Source organism: Falco rusticolus, chromosome 15 (assembly GCF_015220075.1).
Source record: "Falco rusticolus isolate bFalRus1 chromosome 15, bFalRus1.pri, whole genome shotgun sequence".
Classification (NCBI taxonomy): Eukaryota; Metazoa; Chordata; class Aves; order Falconiformes; family Falconidae; genus Falco; species Falco rusticolus.
This window is the reverse complement of record NC_051201.1, coordinates 3,769,294-3,793,631: the sequence shown is the minus strand read 5'-3', so window position 1 is coordinate 3,793,631 and position 24,338 is coordinate 3,769,294. Positions and strand designations below refer to the sequence as shown.

General features: G+C 39.8%; 1 protein-coding gene across 2 annotated transcripts; it reads right to left on the bottom strand.

The window, feature by feature from the left end:
* Nucleotides 1-134: 134 nt before the first annotated feature.
* Nucleotides 135-24,155, bottom strand: ZDHHC7 (zinc finger DHHC-type palmitoyltransferase 7). Of its 2 annotated transcripts, none has more exons than XM_037409361.1 (8): nt 24,007-24,155; nt 17,534-17,619; nt 13,310-13,632; nt 10,407-10,543; nt 5,282-5,378; nt 4,730-4,811; nt 3,344-3,474; nt 135-2,365 (listed from the first exon to the last, which is right to left on the bottom strand). In XM_037409361.1, the coding sequence occupies exons 3-8, from the start codon at nt 13,613-13,615 to the stop codon at nt 2,189-2,191; spliced, it is 930 nt and encodes a 309-aa protein (XP_037265258.1). In that variant the 5' UTR covers nt 13,616-13,632; nt 17,534-17,619; nt 24,007-24,155; the 3' UTR covers nt 135-2,188. The 2 variants fall into 2 exon arrangements, with proteins under 2 accessions (XP_037265258.1, XP_037265259.1); XM_037409362.1 differs by having other exon boundaries at nt 10,407-10,531; nt 24,007-24,152.
* Between the last annotated feature and the right edge of the window lie 183 nt (nt 24,156-24,338).

The window sequence follows — 24,338 nt, the reverse complement described above, 5'->3', positions numbered from 1 at the left end:
CTTGATACACATATATAAATTACAAGCCAAAGGATGTAAAAATTAAAAGCAACCATTACCCTGAAGTTGCTGCAATCTAAATATATGTGAATATGCACATACATGTGCAAAAAAAGTGACATACAGAGCAGAAGTTAATCAACTAAGACTTCAATTCATTACTTTATTTTTTCTTTTACATTAAAAAAATTACAACGTAACAAGGGTTTGAAAAGCCGAGTAAACCTGATTTCACACACGCACACACTTGCTAAGTCACTGGTTTCAACCGCTTGAAGTGATATTTTCTGATTTTCGTCAGGATATTTTATTAAACAGTATACACATTAAGAGCCTCATGACAAAGCCAGACACATTTTTTCCCCAATCTTTAAGATGTGCAACTGAATATGCAAAGATTCCTGTGGAACTTCCAACTTTCCCCTCAGTTACACAAGACTTAGTTTTCTGGATTTGACTGCAATTTCATTGGATGTGTCCACCTAGAAATTCTCCAGTATTACATACACATGATCCCCCCCCCAAGCAAAGTGAACATATTACATAGTATTGCACGGTTTTGTTCGCAGGGCCATAGATAATAAATGGATCCCTTAATAATTTCACCCATCCAATGGTACAAAACCTGATGAAACTGGAATCGAGATGCCACAAACAGTTACAAACAAATGGAGAAGCAGGTCACTGAAAAAAGAAAGTATAGCTTCTGTATGTAAACTTTATAATGCAAGATTTTTCAGCATGTTGAACTGCTTGAGGTGGGACAGATCATGAGCAAAAGCAAGAACAGGACAATTTTAAGGCAAGTCCCAGAACAGGGAGCTATTTACTTTCTAGGCACGATTTCAAACTATGCATCAAGGCTCCTGCTTTATCTTTTATATTGTCAGTAATTTATAGAACAGATTAGCAATAATACAAAATATAGTCTAAGTAATTTTTAAAGAATCCACTTTTAGCTGAATTTCATTACTTGCAGCTTGTAGTTCATTACTTGCAGATTTATAAACATTTCTTAGCACTACTGTTGTTTGTCAGGCCCACAATAAAGCAGTTCTAGATCTATATTGCTCTCATTTCTTGGAATTATTTTGAATTTAACAGTTTTCCAACCAGAACTACTTCCTCCTATGGCAGATCTTTCTACATTTAAGATCAGTTGTACTTAGAAAGAGGCAACATCCCTCATTTCTGATGTCTTTGTTCAAGGGATCATTAACAGCTCTCCTATGAAAAGTCTGTACAATACAAAAGGGGCAGAGAAAGACCTTACAAAGACAACTGTTTTCTGTTAATTAACTCCAATCTGCAGTACATTCATTTTCATCTCACACAAGAGGATAAAGTCACTGGTCCCACTCATCCCTGCAGAGGACTAGATATGATCCTTAAACATCTACACTTAAGTTCCTCTAGAATCAATGCATTAAGAATTGGAGATGCATATCTGAGGGCAGAATCTAGCCCACAGCCGGTCGTTAAAAGTGTTGTTTGCAGAAGATTTAGAACTTACCTAAATGCCATATGAGATTAATACTGCCAAACACAAGACATGCTTCTGTGAGCCTGGGAAGACACTTGGCAGGGGTGTAACAGTGCCTCTGATGTGTTATGCTGTTATGTGCACCAGTCCTTTGAATCACTTGCATATGAGGAATGTGTGCCTGAAGTGGGACACAAGAGTACAGCTCTGTTTATTAGGACAAGCTGAAATATAAATTGTAACTCAACAAACCACTATTCCCTGAAAAGTGGATTTAGAAGGCTAGGTCTCATTTGAGATCAACTTTCACCATAATGCTCCTCCTTATGATTGACAACTGCACCTAAGTATATACTTCTTATAAAAACACACAGGTAATACCCCGAACATTTATCAAATGAAAAGGGCTTAACAAAAATGGATAATTAATCTCAGAAAATAAATTACAGTAGCATGACAACATTTGGCTTCTTTAGTGTGACCACGTGCTTTTCCTTCGTTATCTTGCTGTTAAGACCATTACAGATCCAGTTCGCGGCTCTGAAAGTCAATGAGATGTCTGTGACGATAAACGTAGAAAACTCTGCTTGCTACAAGCAAATGTCTGATATCAGTTTCACCTGGTCACAGATTATATGTAGACAGCCTTCTCTGGCCCCAAATAAATATTATATAGTATTCTTGTAAGTTCCAGCATAATTAGACTCAAACAGAAAATTCAGCTCCTCCTTTCTTTGCTCTCAGTAGAAGTCGCCTGATTTGAAATCCTGCAAAAGGACTGATCCACAAGAGTGAAGGCTGACCCCCAAAAACAGATTTCATTCCTTCCCAACGTAGTCGCCGCTCCCATGTTGGCTTTTCACTCTTCAGTCTTTCAATCTCCTGTATATAAGCAGACATGCAGCGATGCACTGTTAAGTGTGAAGTTTAGTAACATCTAATAGCAGTTATCAAAACTGATGCCTATTTTGCATTCTTTTAATGGGTACAGGGCAGAAAACTTAGAACACAAAACGTGTACAGGAAGGCTGCTCTACCTCTACCTCTTCCCTCCTCAAACTAAAGGGCAAACTGACCAGAAAAGCTGGTGTTACAGTAAAGGACCTGCATGCAATATACCTACACCACAAATTGTCTACTCAGTTAATGAATCCAGACAAGGTTTCTAAGAAGGCTCCTGTACTGCAACTACTGAAGCCAGGCTTACTCTCCCAAATACTTTATTTTGATGACCATTTTTTATACTTCCCATTAATGAAGGCTCGATATTTATCAATTATCTTCCACATTTCACAGTTATTTTTCAGTACAGAAGTATATTTTCAAACAGCCTCACATAAGAAAAATTCTGAACAGCCACAAGGTTCCAGTTCCCTATGTTTCCAGTCAATTATCCGTCACAAAACATCCTCCCTAAGGCTTAATACTGCAGATCTAAGGCCAAGGGAGCCGAAGGTCCAAACTATGGTTATACTCAAAGTGTATCAAAGTAGAGGAAGGTGTGACGGGTTGATACAAGATCGCTAGTTTCAATCTAAACCAGACCAAAGCAGACATTTCTCCTGACACATAGGAGTTTGTGACGGCAAGTCTGAACTGAAGTCAGAAACTGCAATCTTTGCAATTGAAAACCTAATTATAAAATATATGTCAGAAAAGCAAATAATGCAGTAACTTCTGTTAGAAAGCAAACCCCAAGAAAGCATTTCAATCCTTATAATTGTAGAAAATAAAAATTATGAGCTATTTCAGATCTGGGGTTCTCTCCCAAATAAGAGCTTCCCCTCATGCAAATAAAACAACATCTAACCACATCTTCCGAGAATAATTGTTATAGCGTACATAAGTAGAGGTCTTTACCGTTTCATCATTGCATATTGAGTGGATTTGGGTGCCAAACATGACTGCAGTGAAAGTGAGAAACAGAAAACCCTCAAGGCACAAGAAGATCATCAGGATCACAGTTACAGGTGGGGAGAAGTCACTGCATTCTGTGGAAACATTATATGTAGTTATAAATATTTTTTTTTCATAAATTATAGAGCCTGTTCATACTGAGACATCCCCTCTACAACAAACAGCCATAAAAGCTAAATATCTGCCTCCTGAAACAGCATTTCACAATTAAAACAAACTTCTGATTTCTAGCACTGCAGCAGCTTTATTGGCTGCCCAAGGAAATAAAAAATTTTATGGAGGTAACACTTTCGACTTCCTACGAAGTACATGGTACTGCATTACTGCAATCCTGCCTCAGTATTTCAAGAATATCAAATAAATGTTTGCACATGAGACTATTTAAGTACTCTGAACTGCACATATATAAAGATGAGATCAGCCTGACATTTCACGCATGACAAAAGCTGTAAAAACCATCAACACTGTCAGCTCCGACTCACTAGTTAATCCAGATGTTCCATTTTGCTGGGATAGCTTTATTTTTTTTTTTTAATGTACCATACAATGTAATCAGGTTCTGACTTACACTTACAGTCACATCTCTGGAGATCCTCTGATCAACCGACTAACTCAATTATAGTTAAACAAGAAATTGGACAGTATACAGGAAGCAGAATGTTTCAAGTAAAAAAAAAAATGACTAAAATTCCATCCATTTAGCAGAATATTCAGCAAAAAACAATCACACAGATTCCCCTGTTGCTTCAGGTACCAGGAAGAACACGTGATCAACCATCTTCTGTCAAAAGCACAAGATCAGAATGAGCTCTGGCACAATGGAACATTAAGAAATGCAAGGCAGGGGCCTCAACAAACAACTGGGACAGTTTAGGACATTTCTTTTCTACAGGAGCCCCACAGTTGACTCCAGTAACAGAATGAGGGAGAAATTTGTTTAAGTTTCAGCTGTCGTTCACAGAATTGTCGTGGAACACACAAAGCCCAGCTGGTAGCTTCAGATAATATACTGCTGAGGTGGTGGAGGACCAGCTATCTGTTTCCTTTCTATTACAGAGGTAGTAAATTTTTGCTGTGTGGAAAGGGAGTGAGAATGCCCTTGACACCCACAGCTCTTACAGTAAATGACTAAATTAAAGAAAGATAGATATTTTTTAAAATAACTAAATAAAAAGGACGGGTAAACAGGTATGAGATATTTTCAGGACCTCACTTTAGAAAGATCGAAGTCCTTTAATATTTCACTCACGGGACTAAAATAGGTGGAATGCTATGACTTTCCCCTACTATCTGCTAGATTATGACAGTGAAAGTTAAGTATTTGCTTACCAGTCCACTGCCCTCGGACACAGGAGAAAAACTGAAACCCACACAGTATGAGCGCATGAGCTGAAATTAGGGCTATATACATCTGGAAATAAGAGAGAGTGCTTACTTTTGACTGCTGCCAGGTAGTAAATCAGACATTCCTTTCAGCCAGTCTTCACCACTGCACAGCGAATATACTTTCCTATTTCAATTTTTAATTCAATACAACAATGTAAAAACAAATTCTAATTAAGCTTCAATCTAAAAACATGGGCAACAGTGAAAGTTTAAGGATTAGCTCCCTAAATCACAGTATCATTTCACCAATTGTTACTACATAAAACACAGCAGAATTAAGGTAGTTTAAAATAACAGCACTTTACAACATTAAAATTGAGTATGAGCAAAAATATCCTCCTGCTTAGAGAATAGCATACACAGAAGGAAGAAAAATAAAACCCCAATACAGAACAATTGTGCCCTTAAGCCATTACTCACTACTAAGCACAATCAAAAGTGTTACAATCAAGGTAGATTCAGACCAAAATCAAGCTGCTGTTGATTTTCACTTACCGTAAACAGAACAAAAAATCTCTGATTTTTCTCCCCCACACAATTATTCACCCATGGGCAGTGGTGATCCATCTTTCGAATACATCGTTTGCAAATACTGAAGGAAAGGAAAAGAGACTTCTGTTGAGAAACAATACTTTGCATTTTAATGCAGGGACAAGGGCATCCAGTAGTCATGAGACGATGTGCTGAAATCTTTCTTGACAAACTGTAAACAGTGATTTTATTTGCAATTCTTTAAAGGAACTATTTGCTCACGTAAAATTCAGGGTTTGGTTGTTACAAAACTCACTGTGTACTTAAGATACTCTTCACTGGAGAAAAACAGTATTAATACGAGAATCACTGCATATCCAAACACAGAATCATGTGAATCCAGCAACTTGTTTTAGACATTTGTGGCACTCAATGAGCAAAGCTTCAGCTCTTTTTAGATTCAGTATTAAAAAAAACCTTCCCTTCTGGACAAGATTTTTTTAGACAAAGTAATTGGTTCATTTAGAGACTTTCAAGTTGTTAGTTTGAGAATTGGAAAAAAAACCCCACATCTTCAAGACAGAAATTGTCACTCCAGAGGTTTCAACTGGCCATACAATTCTAAACATAGGCAATCAAAACCTCAACTGAAAAACAACTTACAGTATCACGCCTCACTTCCTCAACATAAAACAAAAATATGGAAACTGTAAGCAGCACACATTCTTTGTCTACTTGTTAATGAATACTTAAACATCAGTGGGTTTTGCTAGTTCTGCAACTAACTGCTTAGCTTCTCCCCAGTTTTGAGTCAAGGTTATTTCCAGAAAAGTATGTCAATAACTCCATTTTACATCTGCTAGGCCATACAGCACCAGAGGGCTCATTTCTCTTATACTCAAGCCCATCTGCAGCCAACATGAACAGTTCTACAATACAAACAGAACAGTTGCAACACGCGTTGGAAGTTCTTCCATAAACGAATAGCTTAAGTAATGCTGATATTTTATTTTCCTAGCTTTGTACTTAAGATAGCCACACACTCAAAGTGTTCCAGATTTTCCTGCAGAATATCCAAAATATTAAGCATTTTCATTTCAGCAGTTATAAAGCCAAATAAGTTTAAAAAACCCGCAGGCACTATTATTCAAAATCCTTTGTTTTTAACACATGCTTATTTATGTATGGAGTGCCGCACTTAAAAGCCACAAAGCAAAGCTAGATGACTGTCACTAGAGTGAAGAAAAGGAGGGGTGTCAGTGAGAAATCAATGCTCCCAGGCATAAAGAAGTTTTTAAGTCATCAATATGCATGATTGTAAGGCAATTCAGCAAAGGGCAGAAGATACTCCTGTGCAGCTCATATGAAAGAATCCCAAACCTCTCACTGCTCCTCTGAAGCTCCCTTTGTCCCGAGTTATCATAACCCAGTTCCTACACACCCACTGCCTCTTGTTTTATATGGACATTAAAGACAATTAATCCTCTGATACAAATAACTTTTTAAGTAGTGCCCAGTTACCCATGAAAATCCCAATACCATAACTAAACACCGCAACCATTCTCCAGTGCAGAAGACACAGGTGTCAGTCAAGGGAAAACATTCAGAAGGCTCTCCAAAAGATTTTCATTTAATAACCTGCTGCCTGTAAGTTCAGCCTCTCATTAATCTTCCAAGCTCGGCGGGAAGGCGAGCTAACTCCAGTTGTAATGTAACACAGAATATATACTGTCACTCTAAAAAGAATATTAATGTGAAGTACTGAGTAAAATCACATCCAGACTCAATCGAGCCAAACACTGGAGGATGTGAGGTGGGCAGGACTCACTTTTGCTCATTCAGTATTCCTCACAAGCCCACACAGAGCTCTCCAAGACACCAGATGTCTGGAACCCTGCCTTCATTTCTTATCTCACACCACGACTCGGCGAACACTTCCAGCCAACAAACCCTGAGCAATGCTTAGAACAGTGGTTCTGCTCCTCCTACCCCTGTCACTTGTATTCTAGTCCTTCCCCTGTCCAAGCAGCAAGAGTTTGGGGAAGTCAGTCCATTAGCTGCAACCTCGGTCATTTCACTGTGCGTGAACACTTAGGCCTTACACAAGAGGGAGGAGCAATGTGGTAGCGAGAACCAGCAGCTGGACAAAGGAAGGTCTTCACCAGCTTGGCACTGCTGCTGAATGCACTCGGGCAACTGCAGGGGCAATTACAGTTGTGAATGCCAAAGACAACGTTCAGAAAGACACAGCTAATGGCTTAAGAGAAATTGGTCTGGATAACAGAAATTCACAGGAAGCCTGATGCAAGCATCTCAGTGAACTGATCCTGAACAACAGCTCCCCACACACACAGGAGGGCACTCAGAATAAACTAGAAATATTGACAGCTGCACTCCTTCAGTGAAAATGAAACGGCATTCACTCAGCATAAGCCTCTTCCTTATGCTCAAAATTTTAACTGGTTAGTAAAACCTCAGTTTAATGTATTTCGCTGAAGCTTGATATTTAGCTGTTAAAAAAGTTTCTTGTTCTTTTTCGTATCACTAATGTGTATTATGGAGCTACTTTTCATCCTTAAAAGAACTGCTGCAGTGTTGCACAACAATTTTCATAACTGCATTGTAAGAGTCTCTTCTGTTAATAATTTACCACTCAAAACATGCACTGTGGCTTTGAGTATATTTCCCAACAGGAACCAACTTCAATTTCCATTTTCAAGTCTCTTCTATAAACAAATTGCCACTTTGACTACTTGGGACTAGACCATCCTTTTAGTGTCCTTGGAATGGGTTTGTAAGCCAGTAAAAAGTTGGCAGTATAATCAAACAAATCGTTTTTTCTATTTGGTAAACTTCCGCAGCGCTAAATCTATGGCAAAGAATCAGATTCTAGTAGCTGGTTTCCAGCCCATTTACCTGTCTATGTAGCACATGTTCAAGAAATTACAAAAAAATCCTTTTTTTTTTACTTAAGAAAAGTTAACAGCAGCTAGTAGTAGTATGTATTGTATGAGTAACAGAAACGAAGACAATTAAACCAGATATCCAACTGCCGAGAAAAACATGACAGCAGGCTTACAAAAGGACAGCATATACACTTTCAGAGTCTGGCTTTCTCTTGCAGATGTTCTGTGCAGCCAGTTATGCATGGTGCAAGCACCAAAATGCATCCTTTGCTCTTACGTGGAACACCTCACAGCATATTTTTACCAAGGCATAAAAAATGAAACAATACACAAGACATGCAAAGCTAGGTCCCTAAACCAGTGGCTAGTGAAAACAAACCCTTTGAAAGTATCACAGGTTTCCTTCACTGTAGACACTACCCATTCTTAATCTGTTTTAACAACAAATGTTCCTCACATTCTTGCTATAAACAATGTATTTGAAGTCCCCACTTAGTTTATTTTTCTTCTTCTTCCACAAAGAAGTATTTTTTTGATCAACATTGCCTAAACTGGGATCACAGGCTACTGGAACATCCAACATAACACAGCACCTGCTCAGGATAACAGCCCACATGTATCCAAGGGACTCTGCAGGGCTTGCCTGAAACCTATATATTTTTTAGTTCCAGGTCTAACAGATAAGCACTGCCCACACAGCTGCACGGGCTCTAGGCTCTCCAATACTCCAGCTTTTTTGCTCAGATACAGAGTTCAACATAAGATGTCTTCATGCAGGGCTACTTCCAAATTAGTAAATCCTATCAGGACCAAAGATACGGGAAATACTTTACCAAGATACCTGCTAAGTCTCTGTAGGAACCAGCCTAAATGTGAGATGAGAAAAATTAGCAAGATCCAGCCTACACTCAGAAGAGGCTCTCAGGTGTCCCTTTACCACATCCCATGAACACAATGAACACCTGAACAGACTGCACAAAATTGTTTTGGATCCCCTGAGATTAACAGCTTATATTCTGCCACGAGAAAGCGGCTGTGCTGCTTCCACCCCCAGGCCCATCAAGCAGTCGGTTCAGCTATGTTCACGTAACGCTACCAGAGCTAATAAATCCAGCCAGAACCAAATCGACTGCACACAAAGGCAGGCCCGGTATCTGCATCCATGCAAAAGCTAAACAACACCACAGATAACCTAACTGAAGATAATTCTATACTTCGCTATTTATGCATGAAACTTTTCCCTTCACACTCCAGATACAAAAACCCACTCACATCTGAGAGCAGAACAAGATTTCAGTGCCAAGGCTGAGTATTTATAATGGAAATAGCTTCTCAGCCATAACTTTCACACAGAGAAGTGACATACACAGAGACATTTAATTTAGAAACCACAAATCTACAGAATAATTTCAAGAGTCCTGACAAGACTTCCCTCTGTTCTTTTGACAGGCACTAACTCAGAGAGTTAAATGTAATATACCACACAATTCAAGACACATCACTCCTCACACCTAGAGGGCCACCAGAAACATTTACATATTTATGTAAGTCTTAATTATGCAGGCATATCTATTTTCAACTCTCACACAATAAACATTACAAATGCATATCCACAGTGCCTAAAAACTCAAAAGATTGAGAATTAAAAATGGATACATTTACTATCTCTTCTATAGCATGCTTAGTTCAAATTACCATCCCTTCTGTCCTTATTAAAATGAATCTTTAATAAGAAGTGCATTTAACCAATTATGTATACAACTCTGGGAAAATAATCTGCCAACTCACATACAGCTTTAAATGACACACTACGAAGACATGACAACACAAATCAAAGTGATAGTTTAAAACTGATCTGTATTTTCTTAATTTAAGGTTGAAGAAGTAATTTCTTAATTCAGCTTCCATCAGAAATCTCCTTGAGATTCTTCCTTTTGCCCTGCATTATCAACAGCACACTAATTACAATGACAAACAGAAAAAAATATTCAAAGATCAAAAAGTATTTCAGACACCACAGTATGATTATTTTTAAAGCTTCTTTGAATCTCTTGCTTCTTTCCCCTCATCCACATTCATTTCTGGCCGTAGTACATTTTATTTACAAAATACTCTGCAACATATGAATTTGAAAGTTTATTTGATATCAAAAGGAATTTGTGGGAAAAACTAACACACAAGTATCAGGAACATTATTCCAAGACTCAATATACATAACTGCTTTAAAGAAAACCAGGGCATACCTGCAATGGTGTGCACGTTCAGGTTTGATACTACAGCACTTTGGACATTTGTAGATCACTTCTCCTGGTTTCAGTTGCAAATTATCCATGTATTCTTTAGTGGCATTTCCTTTGGGTACAGCCCCCTGAAATAATTCCAATTAAAGAACAGAAAGCTTCTTAAATGGTATGAGAGCATTTAAAAGAACACTTTATAGACTTAATACCAGTAATCTCAGGATAATTGCTGAAACAAGTTAATTTATTCAAAGCTAGTCCACCACAAACCAGAATCTTTTCCAAATGAATAAATTACCTCTGCTTGACCTCACATTCAGTTTCATTTCAGCAAGATTCATGTATGCCCAAGTACTAGCATAATTCTGATAGAATCTACTGTCACCAGCATACATAAAATGAAGAGCAAGACATCTTTACATGCAGGTACAAGCCCTACAGGTACAGTATTTGCTGAGAAGTTACTCTGAACAGCCACTGCTAAGAGACGTGCTTTCTTATGGCAGCATACATTAATTGCGACGATGTTCAATTATTAGGCCAAGCCATCCACAAAAGTCAAATCAGCAACAACTACTTGAAAGATGTTATTTCAGCTCTCTGAATCCAAGATTTAGCCACCTGCCCCATGTACACAAGTTTTTGAGAACCAACAGTCAACCTTTTTTCCTTTATACTTAAGCTTTTAGTTTGGACGCTGTCAGTATTAACCATCTTCTTTATTCTACATCCCCTGCTGCCTTCTGCCACTGTGACAGTACGCACAGCTACATGGTAAACAGCTGAAGAAACTGATCCGGAAGAAAAATAACCCATCAGCAAAATAAATTATTTTTTACCGATCAGTTCTCTGAGCCACAAAGCTGCATTAGCAGCTGTTTTAACACACTAAGGAAGATGATGAACAGACAGGAACAGCAGGCAGGACTGCATCTTCCAGTAACAATATTAATCTAAAGTCTTGAGAGATCCAAATCTAACTTTGGATTAGTAAGAATTAAATAATAGACAGTACCACTGTCACCTTGCTTATTTATAGAGCTAATGGCTTATCCGTGACAGAAAGTGACTGTAAAATATACCGGGACGTGAAATGAAAGTGTAATGGCCTTTCTGTACCAGCTCCTCCAGGCCAGCACGTACTTCACACAGGGATAGCCTTCTCCAGGTTAACTTAAATCATCTACAACATTCTATAAATATTTCTCATTCAAAAAAAGCCCTCTGGCAACATCATCACTTCACATAAATACCTTAAGGAAGTTTTTGGGACAGACTTAAGAAAGCAGCAGGCACTTCAGATTCAATTGCAAAAGACCTTTCTACTTCAGCAGAAACTTTCTGTTGCCTATGGCATGGAATAACAATCTTGTGGTTTGCATTGCCCGAGACACAGCCCAAGTTCTGCCCCAGAACTCTTTGGCTAAGTGGTGCTTCAAACTTGAGCCAGCTGGCCTTTTCTGGGGTACAAACTGAAAGATTCTTAAACACTCATGTTGTATTGCTGAAGCGCTTTTTGCAATATGAATGTTCTCATTGAAGTTAATACTTTGGTGTAAACACGGTGAGTTATCTCAGAGAGAACTCCTAAAGCACAAATTTATCTTGTTCCAGGTAAATTTATGCTCATAAAACACATCACACATTCACCTATTCACCTGTCACTAAGGATGGTAACTTCAGGCCATGCTTTTAGCATTTTGCTGATAAAAATATGCTCTATTTACAAAACAACTTTAATAGTCTCAGACAGTCACCAATTCCTTTCAATAAAAAATACGGTTTTGTAGTTATAAGAGTAAATTTAATTCACATATGTTTTGAGGCAATTTATTCCTTTTTTCCTTCAATCTTAGCTCCTATCACACAGTCATGTCTTCCATTCTGGGAGTCAGCAGGAAAGGGGTGGAGAAAAAAAGGTAGTGATTCATCTCAATTTCTATCATGTTTTATCCATAAAGAACAACATAGCTCTAGAAAGACACACAGTTTTACCAGGAGATATTTTTAAGCAATCTATCTTTAAACCACTAACTTTCTTAGCTGTCACAGTCTGTGGAAGTTGTAACATTTCATCACTGGGTGTGGGCTCAGAAGTAAATCAAAGACCTAGAAAATTAACTACAACACCCTGCTGTTTTTTAACACTCCCATAACTTCTATATACACGTCTACGTCTCAAAAATCTGGGGAAAATAGATGTTTTTCCCCCTTACCCCTCTCTCCCCAAATTTATTACCTAAAAAAAAGTAATAGATGTTTGTACAAAACAAACAATTTCATCTCTTGAACTCTTGAATTAAAGAGTAGAAGTCCTAAAAAATAAGTACTTTCAAGACCTCTTACACATACACCATTCCAATGTAAGTTCAACTTAAATCTCCCATCCTGCTGACTCCAAATACCTAAACACAATAATGCATGAACCATGCAGGACAGCAGTTCTTGCTTTATGCCAATACATTACTGAGGTTTTTCAGCATGTCTACCTGTAAAAGTTCCTTCACATGTCATAAATAGAAGGTACATTTAAAATGATACAACAGGATGAATTTTGAAAACACATCTGATGAAAAAAAGAAAGAAAAATTAGGACAGAAAAGACCAAAGCTTAATTAGCTTCATCAGAATGTGGGTTGATATTTTACAAATAAAGTATTTCTCATGAGCCTACCTCTCACTTATAAACTGATTTTATACTGCCTGCTCCTCAAGATCAAAACTATTTATAGTTTCATTAACAGAACAACAGGAAAAGTACAGGTCATCTCTTTACCTTCAGGGTTTTGAATCTAACACTACTTTTCCTGGCGGGAAAAGACTTATTGATACCACTTCAAATTTCTCTGCAGATTGTGAGTTACATGAGAGAACAACCCAACGTCAAGGAACGATTGCATACTTACTGGATCAGTTAGCATAGTTCTCAGGTGTGATGACAAAGCTAGTACTGCCAAGCAGTTAAAGAGAACACCGTTGATCACAGAGTACCAAAAGTCTTTGGAAGGCAGCAACATGACAAAAGTCACTACGAAGTCTGCATAGACAACCAGAAGCCATGTCATTATAGCACAGACCATACCACAGCCATCTCGGATAAACCAAACCCTCTCTGCCATGTCGGCCTCTGAGGAAGAGGAATCGTAGCTGTCATTTTCAGCAAGAAGCGGGTGGTGCTCAACATCACGGAATCTGTGCCCTGATGACTGCATGGTTTTCTGGCCTTGCCCTGCAGGAAGCAAAGATACCATTATTATGCACAAGGAAACTGGAAATACAGGCAGGTCTCACTTTTTATTTCTGTAAGATAAAACATATCCAAGTTCAACATAGATTACTCACGTTTTGATCAAAACCTGAACAGTTCTATGATTAGATAAAGACAAAGTTTTTCTGTAATCAAAAGATACAAATTTATGAAGTTTCATCAACAATTTTGTAAGCCATTTACTGAGTTTTATAATCCTGTAACTTTTTTTTTAAATCATTGTGTTGGGTTTTTGTAACAAGGTTTTGGTAGCAGAGGGACTATAGGGGTGGCTTCTGTGAGAAGCTGCTAGAAGCTTCCCCTATGTCCGATGGAGCCAATGCCAGCTGACTCCAAGATGGACCCGCTTCTGGCCAAGGCCAAGCCCAAGCCCATCAGCAAATGTGGTAGTGCCTCTGGAATAACGTAGTTAAGAAGGGAAAAAAAAAAAACCCTGCACACCAGCAATTACAGCCAGGACAGAGAAGTGAGGATATGTGAGAGCAACAACTCTGCAGACAGCAAGGCCAGTGCAGAAGGAGGCCGGAGGGGCTCCAGGCGCCGGAGCAGAGATTCCCCTGCAGCCCGTGGTGAAGCCCACTGTGAGGCAGGCTGTGCCTCCAGCCCATGGAGGTCCATGGTGGAGCAGATACCCACCTGCAGCCCACGGATAGCCCTGCACCAGAGCAGCGGGATGCCTGAAGGAGGCCGTGACCCCATGGGAAGCCCATGCTGGAGCAGGCTCCCAGCAGGACCGGGGAGAAAGGAGCCCAGGCTAGGGCAGGTTTGCTGGTAGGACTTGTGACCCCACGAGGACCCAGGCTGAAGCAGGCTGCTCTTGAAGAACTGCAGCCCGTGGGAAGGACTCATGTTGGAGAAGTTCATGGAGGACTGTCTCCCGTGGGAGGGACCCCATGCTGGAGCAGGGGCAGAGTGTAAGGCACCCTCCCCACCAGGAGGAAGAAGCAGCAGAGACACAGTATGATGAACTGACCACAGCCCCGTTCCCTGTCCCCCTGCAATGCTGGAGGGGAGGAGGTAGAGAAAACTGGCAGTAAAGTTGAGCCTGGGAAGAAGGGAGGGGTGAGGGGAAGGTGTTTCAAGATTTACTTTTTAATAACCCTAGTCTGATTTGATTGGTAATAAATCAAGCTGACTTCCCCAGGTTGAATCTGGTTTGCCTGTGACAGTAGCCAGTGAATGATCTCTCCCTGCCCTCATACCTACCCATGAGCCTTTCATTGTATTTTCTCTCCCCTGCCCAGCTGAGGAGGGGAGTGACAGAGCGGCTTTGGTGGGCACCTGGCATCCAGCCAGGGTCAACCCACCACAGTTGTGCAACGTCAGTGCTTGACAAAGGGATTTTAGAAGGGTTTCATTTCCATCTCGCTGTGCCTGTAAACCATTCTTCCTCTCTTGTTAAAAATGCAACTTCTTTCTTTTATCTCAAACTAAAATGGCAAAGTCTTCACTAAATTTCAGCTCTCAGAAAACAGCAAATTATGGCGCCAGACTGTTGACTTTTCATACTGCTCCAGCAACCCAGGAACAGCAGAAGGAAAATAACAGAATGGAAATAAAGCTGTTCTAGTACATTGCTCACAACAAAAAACACAAGCAAGTTAGAAAGCAGCTAAATTTGTTGACAAAAGCACTATTGTGTTGGAAAAACCACAAACCTGTTACAAAGATGTACTGGATAACGTACAAAATGGTCTCAGATCAGACCAAACTTAAGGGAAACAAATGGTAGTGATTAAATCAGCATGGCAATGGGTTGCATGAATCAGACTTTCAGAGAACACATTAATTAATTTCATGAAAACTCTTTTACGGCTTTGTTGCTGTTCCAACGTGGAACAAAAACAAGATTTGAAACCTTAATAGTTTTCATGAAAACAGAATTATTTTCCAGACATCTCTAACAAGCAAAGATATAGAATGGCAGAACTGAAGCGCTATCAACAAACAGGAGACGAATTAAAGCTTAAACATTATGCATCAACAATAACATAGTACTTTAAAAGTATACGGTGTTCTAAAAATCATATTGATTCATGCTATTAAAGGCCATGTGTGAGAGAAACTTGAAAGCATTTATATTGATTGATGACAGCCACGCAGAAGTCTCCCGTTTTTTCCTCTTATTAATGGTAGCCTATGTATGACTGGTAGAAATTATGGCTCTTCAATTTACATCCTGAGACCCTGAATCTAGGAACACTTTGTTAGTCTAAAATGGTCAAAGTGACTATTACCAGGCAAAGAGACTCACACTGAGATAGTTTTCAGATGAAGCTATGAATTTCTAAAGCCTTTAAGAAAGTCTCAGTCCTATTACCAGGAATCAGAGAAACATATTCTGCCCAGTAAATCGTTCTGACCCTTAAGCCTTAAGGCTAGAATAGGCAGGAATAATCCAAGAGACTAGAAATGAAGACAAGTATATGCAGATTGCAGCGTAGGGATCCCAGAGCAACAGCGAAATAGCTGAGATACTCATAGGACAGAGTTAAGCGTGGGCTACATTCTCTGGTTGTGAAACAGAACAAACTGAAATACAGCTCTAGTGCTTGGATCTAGTCACTAACAATGCAATATTACAATTTCTAGCAGTTACACTGTGGTTTTTACCCACATGTTGGGTCTTCTGGGTTTGTTTTTTTTTCCACATGCAAGTCCCCTCTCTTACCAGAACGCAGCTACTAAGCCATGGGTGAAGGTAGTCACATACTACAAAAGCATACCTTAGAAAGGAATAAAATTCACCTCCCTTAAAAGCAATTCAAGCTTAACTTAACCTAGATAAGGACCTCTTTTCAGCCACTTTAAATTATCCTAATCTTTCTGAATGTTTACAGTGTAAATTACCATCTTTGCCAATTAACTTCAATGGCACATTGGGACATCAACCACCCCTCCTGGTCAAGACTTGTGAAAGAAAATGCAAGTTTCATAAAGCCTACATAATCAGCAGCTGGAACATGAAGATAACTAGACAAATCAGCTATTATTTCAGCAAAAATAGGCACATAAAACTTTTAAGAAATGTTATTGTCTAGCACTCAAAAAAAAAAAAAAAAAAAAAGGACCCACAGAAAAGCATGTACAATAAACTTTCAGCCAAGCCTTGAGGATGCCCAACAAATGCTCTAAAAAGCCAAAATTCTTCTAAAGAGGTAAGTGGCAGTACTGCAGAAACAGTCCAATACAGTGCATTCACATGTCAGCATTTTGTCCAAGTATTTTTTCACTGGCAAATTCTGGTTTTGTTAACTCAAATTTAGGGTAAACTCAATCAAATTCACAATGGCAAAAGTACTAGCTTTTTCCAATTTTTCAGTATTATTTTTCCCCCGATTTTATCTTTTTGTTTAAAAAAGTCAGTACATAAGTAATTTGGAACATTTTTCAAATATAATGCCATCTTTCTTTTTTTTCCCCACTAAAGAACTCTTTAGAAATCCTACCCCTTCAAGACCTCCTGCCACACAGATGTTTTGAAGTGTTTGCGAGGAATCAACGAATCAAGACCAACCTCCCAATTCTGAAGCTTCCTACAGAACACAGATTTGAAATGCCTTCCAGCTAAGGTGCAATACTTCAGGAGAAGAAATATAGAATTATTTTTCAATCAAGGCGAGTTTTCAGCTGCTCAAGTCAACAAGTACATTAAACAAGAACAGACATGAAGATTCTGGGTGAAAAAAGAAGTCGATCAGTATCTGTGTATGTCACGACAAATATGAATTTTAGATCAATTCTGCAAGCAACTCCTTTAGCATACAAATGAAATTGCATAAAATTGTTGTAATTTCTTTGTTGAACTGTATTAAAGACAACCAAGATTTTTTTTAGTACAACAGAAAAAAGACCCACATACCTCACAAATGTTTTGTATGTTATTCTGACATCACGTCCATCCTTTGGGCTATCCTAGGCTATTCACATAGTCATATCTGCTGTAATCTGAAAAAATATCATCAACAAACTGATTAGTAAAGCACTCCTGCTTCATTAGGAAAGTAGTGTTAAGCACAAATAATATATATAGTAGTACTTTGAAACATGCTGCATGTACTTTACAGCAGACAAGTTTCTGACCAAGAGGAAAAAAACTTTTAGATTAATCTATCAACCTAAAAAACTCCAGCTTCCAAGTGCTTCCAGTAACATTGTATCTGTCTTGTTCATTGTTTTTTAAGGCGAGTTGGATATCCAGTCTTTAACATTATGGATTAATGCATCCAAAGACACATTACTACTTTCTTCTGCTTGCCACTCCTACATGACTAAGAGATGCGCTATGCAAAAAATAATAACCTTACTTGATCGTCTTCAGAGCTTACGGCAAGGTTTTTGATAGCAGGTTATTAATAACAAGTATACATGCCTACCACTAATCTTACAAATGTAAGATAAGATAGGAAAAATTGTTTTGACTCAATTATTAGATCAAGCTATGGCTAATTTAAAATTCCAGAATCTATATATAAAAAGAAATGGCCCACAAGTACACCAGAGGGAATATATGCTTAGAAAGTTCCCCTTGCTAGAATTCCACCATATAGGCAAATAATTACCATACAACTTATGATATACAGATCAGTATAAGGACTGAAATGCTAGCATAAGCCATTCTAACTATGCTTAATTCGTCAACACGATTGTTCCATGATCTTGAATCGCATTCCTTCCTTTCCACAAGGACATAATACTCAAATCCAACACAGACTGCATAAAGTAAGTAAACATCAGTAATTTTAAATGTGTAGAAAACTTCCTTTTTCATAATGAGAGGAGGAGGAGGACACAATTTTATTTAGAAAACCAAGTATTTCAAAGCTTGAAAATTTTAGCAGTTAACTTTTGGAAATCACCACGTGATTTGGAAATCACCACGTCAATGGCATGTGAAGTGGGACTGCAGCACAAAAGCTTGAGTTAGATTTCTACTTGGAGAAGAGAACAGAAGAGGTGTGGGCCTGAATTTCTGACTGGAAAAGTTAGTGCTCACATGCACGCTGCACAGAAAGCACTGCTGCACTGGTTTCTGGCAAATTAAGTTGGGACCCCTGCCCTGCGCAGCAACATTGACTGTCATGGCCACTCGCTCACCCAGACCTACTGCAAACTGTAACATCTGTCTGGCAATTCAATCCTTGATATGTGATCAAGGAAGATTTTCTTGCTTTGTTTTATATCGTACAGGATAAAACAACAAGCTGGAAGTAGGAATTTCCAATTTCTGTCCGATTAGAATTGTCTGAAGAAGTACCAAGGTTTATTTCTTCAGGATGTTTGCATTTCCAGCATTTAAAATAAGCTTCACTCTTGCATTTGGAAGGTTAATTTAAATTAATATATTTTGAGTAATGTAAGGATTCTGACATTTAACAGCTATAGAAAATATGAAGCCACTAACTTGTAAAGGAAAGCTTCTGAAACTAAGCTTGTTAGAAAAAAATATTTCAAATGCAACATTACCAATGGAGTTCTCCAGTTTACATTTTCAAATTTTGCTGATTCAAGGGGAATTATACCAATACAGACTTTCCCTGAAAATGAGAAGCCTCTTGTCTTGTATTTCAACAAACTCATATATTCCACTGCAATCCTAAAAAGTAATGCAAATACTTATTATGCACATACAACTGCGAGAAGCTACTGATTGTTTTCTGGTTTGCTTTATAAATAAGCTTTTATACTTCTGTTAAGCAAGTTTTCACAATATTGTGAAATCCACCATCATTAAGTTGTCATTGACATGGCATTTTGTGGAAGCTGAGTAGAAACACATAAAAAGAAGACAAGTGTATCACATTAATTTGCAATGTCACCCACCCATTCTCTGACTTGAAGATGACAAGCAATAGAAGATATGCTAAGCCTCTGCAGGTGAAATAGTGAAGTCAGAGTAATCACTTGAAATTATTAACAGAGAATTTATTGACAGGACACGGACATGACTTGTTTAGTCAGTTCCCTAACCCTAAATGCAATTCTGTGCAAAATGTCGGTGTTTATCATAGCCTCATCAGTTACTGGTTTATGTGGAAGTGCCGCCACAGTTCAGCTTTTGTGAGCATAATAGATGTAATCATTCTCATGTGATTTCTCCCTCCCCTTCCATCTCCCCACTCCTGTACGTCATTCTCCTCTCCAGCTGCCTACACCATTACCCCCCACCTTGGTCCACTTCAAGGGGAAGAGGATCAATGTTGGAAAAGCACTTAGACTTTATGAAGAGCTAAGAATCCCCACTGAGATGCTCACAGATTTCCTCTAGACTATTAATTTATTGGCTTCAAGGTCTGTCCTAATCAAATTTACTTTGAGTCTTTGCTGTATAGTTGAAGTGCAAACCTTCAAGGCAAAGCATTACATTTCAAGCCCTAATACGCCAAGAAACAGTTCTTAATTTGACCTTTTAAAAATCTTTATCTAGCATTGGAAGATAACACTAAATTATTCAGTGTTTCATGCAAAATATCATCTGCTTGCACACAATAAACCTCATCTAACACAGCTCCACTCCTAGGTGTTATTCAGAATTCTCAGGTTAAGAATGCCTCATCTGACCTGCACTTCACTGTTAATGAAACATAGGCCCAAAACGTAGATACAGTATTGGAATAAAAAAAGCTTTTGCATAAATTACATTATAAACTCATGATCACTGGAAAGATGATCTTGTAAAATGACTGTGCCTAAGATGGTTTTAGTTTTCCAATAGGGCTAAAGAAGATCCACCGTAACAGGAAATCTCCCTTCCCTAAGTTTACTGGAAGAAGGCCACCAAGGGCATTGGGAAGGTAAGTGATACAATATAATCGTTGTATGATGACGTCCCTGTGCCGTTAATTAAATGAAAAAGGGCACCTCAAGGCTAACCACACTCCTTTTCCTGAATATTATTTGAGGAAGAAAGGAAAAACGTTGAGGGGGGATAAGATTTTTCTTTTTATAAAAAGATATACAGAAAGAATTTATATACAGGCTAAAAATCCATCAGATGTCAAAGCCTAAATCTTTTTTTTTTGGTTACTTTTTCCTTCAAGCTACACAATGGACAGTTCCTCAGATTCCTCATGTTTCAGTTACCACGCAGTAAAGAGAACGTCTTTATTTCAACACTGCTGATTGCATCCTGGTAAGTCAATAGGTGTAGGCCACTAACAGATATTGCACACTAGAATAATAATCCTGCAGCGCTTACATACGATGGATTTAAATCCTACCTAGAGAGCAAAGCCTTGGTGGCAAATCAAAATAACAGAACTGTAGTCTCATTAAAAAGTTACAGTGTTACATTAATAACTGCCAAAATTTTAACTAAACCAGGTGGGCACATCTACTACTGCATCCAACTCCATGGACAATTTGGACCATTAACTGCTGACAGATAAATGGCCATCAGATAGTGTCTAGACGTAATCACGCCTAATTTAAGTGAAAAACCTACTTTCTATTACAGATACATGCAAGCCAAACTGCAAAGCCATTTAATAAGTAAACTGCGGCTTGTTTCAACTTCTTCTCAGTGACTAGTCTAGCAAACAACCTCACAGCAAACAAATCAAACTACTCCAGTAACTATATCAACCACTAACCACACTGAAAACCCCTTAGCTCAGCCCCAGCAACTGCACAAGGAGCCCTCTGCTAGGGCTTTACGGCTGACCTTTCCCAGCAGCCACAACATGTAAGAACAGCTAGAGTAGCAAGTATTAAGAAGAACCAGTCCATCAACCACAAACCCAATTTAGCCCTGACTCAACTTCTGCTATCTGTAACTACAAAGAGATATGCCCAACACTGTGCACGCAACGTAGGAAAGAGCAGCTGAAATGGCTTGTGATGGCAACCCATGATACAACCCTAAAGTGTTATCAGCTTATCCCCAAATCTGTCCCACACCCTCAGTGGCATAGCTCATCATCTCTCTAAATCCTTGTCCCTTTTGCTCCAACTTGATATATTTTGTACCATATTTATCTCATGAATTTCCTGTTTATGTCTTGTAGCCTGTCTTTGTACTGACCAATATCTGCTCTACTGCCCAGACAGGGACACTTTACAGCGGAAACTGTGATGCTGTTTATATGCAAACACCCGGCAAAACATTCAAGGGACACTCTTCAGTGGTACATATTTAACAAAGAAAACTTTCACGCTATTGTAATGATTCTCCTTATGCCAGCAAGTGCCAGGCCATAGGAAAACACGGCAATTGTTTCTTTTCGGCTCTGAAAAGGGAATATGCTTCTTCTAAATAACCTCAGAAAAAGAGTATATAGAAGGAGCACTTTGGCATAAGTATGCGTGCCTTACTGCAGAGCTGGTCATCTACTTACTTATGTCTTTACGCCAGCAACATCTTTACAAACACCCTCAAAATCCAGAAATGAGAATCCAGGGTAAAACAAGTTATCGAAAATGAAAGAAAAAAAAAAACCCAACATATATTCAGAACACATATTTATAAAAAGTAATAAAGAACTTTGCTATCACAAATGAATCTGACAGATCTGTCATTTTTCCATAAGCAAGAAAATAATATCCAAGATATTCAGCATGATATCTTTTAGATAGCAGTTTTTCCCCCCGTGGATGTAGAAGTCAAAGAAAATATATTTCACTAGACTTTGGTGCCCAGCAAAGATACACATTATCCAATACATGAAGAGTTCATTGAGCTAAAATAGCAAGGACAGAACGCTTCTGGATTAAAGAACCACCTTCAACTGAGAGAAGGACAAACCCACAATCTACGGCTAGGCTTTTTATCTTAGCTCTTTTGGAACAGGGCCACAAACTCAGAATCAGATTAGATTCCAGAAAGCTAGATGCTTAAACCATTATCAGCATTGTTATGTGGAAACTGAAAGCTTTACTCCTTTGCCAAAAGCAACTGGATGAATCACATTCTACTTTAGAGTATAATTTTTTAATTCTAGCTTTTGCACTCATCACTGTATGCTATAACCTCAAACTCAACTGGAGACAGCTTGGGTATCACGTATACTGATTACTCTGTGATATCAGACTGGCAAGCACATTCTTCTGTCAGTTATACCCACATCCACATGTGTTTCTTCCTTCCAGGTTCCAAAAAGTAGTATCATAGATCAGAGCTGGATTTCTTGCACTAGCAATTTTCAATATCAATTAAAAGAATGCGAAAGCCTTTGTTTCAATAGTTCCTCATAACAGACATATATAAAGCCTCACATTTCCTCCGTATTCTTCAACTTCAGCCTTTCAACTGCTGCAAAATTCTATCACTTTCTTCAAAAGATCTATGCCTTCCTAAAAGGGATAAAAAAGAAATCCACCAGATATGTATGATACAAAATATACCACACTGGAGCCAAATCAAGAAAGTTTCAGAGATGAAAAGTATTATCAATTTCTTTTAGCCACAAAGAGCTTTCAGCTACTTAACTCTACAATCTAAAACCGCTAAAATTTCACATCAGCTTCATCTGCTAATGAATCAGTACAGCTCTACTTTATCTGTAAATTTTCAAAGTCAGAGAGCATCCACTTCAAAAGATCTAATTTAAGCCTGTTAATATGAACAGTCACAGTGTCTTCAACCTAATTATGTCTTCAGCAAACAGCTACATCACTGTAATTCAGCATCCATTATATATCTGTATACGCAGTACAGAAAATCGCCAACAATTTCCCAACCCTTTTTTTCACGGCACAGATCACATACGTGCCGTGCTGTACGAATCTACCCTCTCATTTTTCAGAGTGTGAACTATTTGCACTCCCACTTCCTGTAAGTGCTGTGCTTCCCTCCTGGAAACAGGGCACACCAGCACCACATAAATCAGCAGAACTCCCAAGATCAAGTGCTAGGATGCCACGGAACAGCCTGGCGTGTCACATGGAAACTGCTGCTCCCTCCCTTCGGCTTCCCACGGCGGCACCTGAACGCCACAACTGAGCCGTGCTGGGGCACGGGGACACTTCCATGCACTCGTTCCCATGGCTGCTGACAGATGGGGTGTGTGTTAATTTATTATTTTTTTTTAATAACCCGAAAAGCGGCAGGAGCACAGCCAGGACCCAAACACGCCGCTAAGAACTGACACCAAGCACCAGCAGGGACGGCGGCCGCCGGCGCGCCCGGCCCTCACCCGACCCGCCGCCGGCGAGGGCGATCCCCGCTAACCTTCCCCGCCCGCCCTTGGCCGGGCCACCGCGCTCCGTCCCCGCGGGACCGGGGCTCCGCCAGGGCCGGGGGAAGCGCGGGGGAGGCCGGCGGCGGCGGAGGGTCCCTCAGGGGAACCGGCCGGGCGAGGGGTCCGTGGCCGGGGGAGGGAACGAGAGCGGATTTACCTCAGCAGCGGCGGCCCCGCCGCCCTCAGAGCTGCGGCTGGCGCCGTGCCGGCGGCGCGCTGGGGCGAGCCGGGGCCGAGCCCCCGCCGCTGGAGCGCCGTGCCCGCCACCGTGCCCGCGGCCGGGCGCTCCGCGGAGCCGAGTCCCCCCGGAAGCGGGAAGGGCACCGCCGCGGCAGGCGGAAGCCGGGCGCGCCGCACTGCGCAGGCGCCGCGTGGAGCGGGGCGGGGCCCTGGGCGCGGTGGGCAGGCGCGCGCCAGCGGGGAGGGCACGGCGCGTTGTGCGCAGGCGCCGGTTCGCGTGGGATGTCCTTGGCGCCGGGTGTCCGCCCG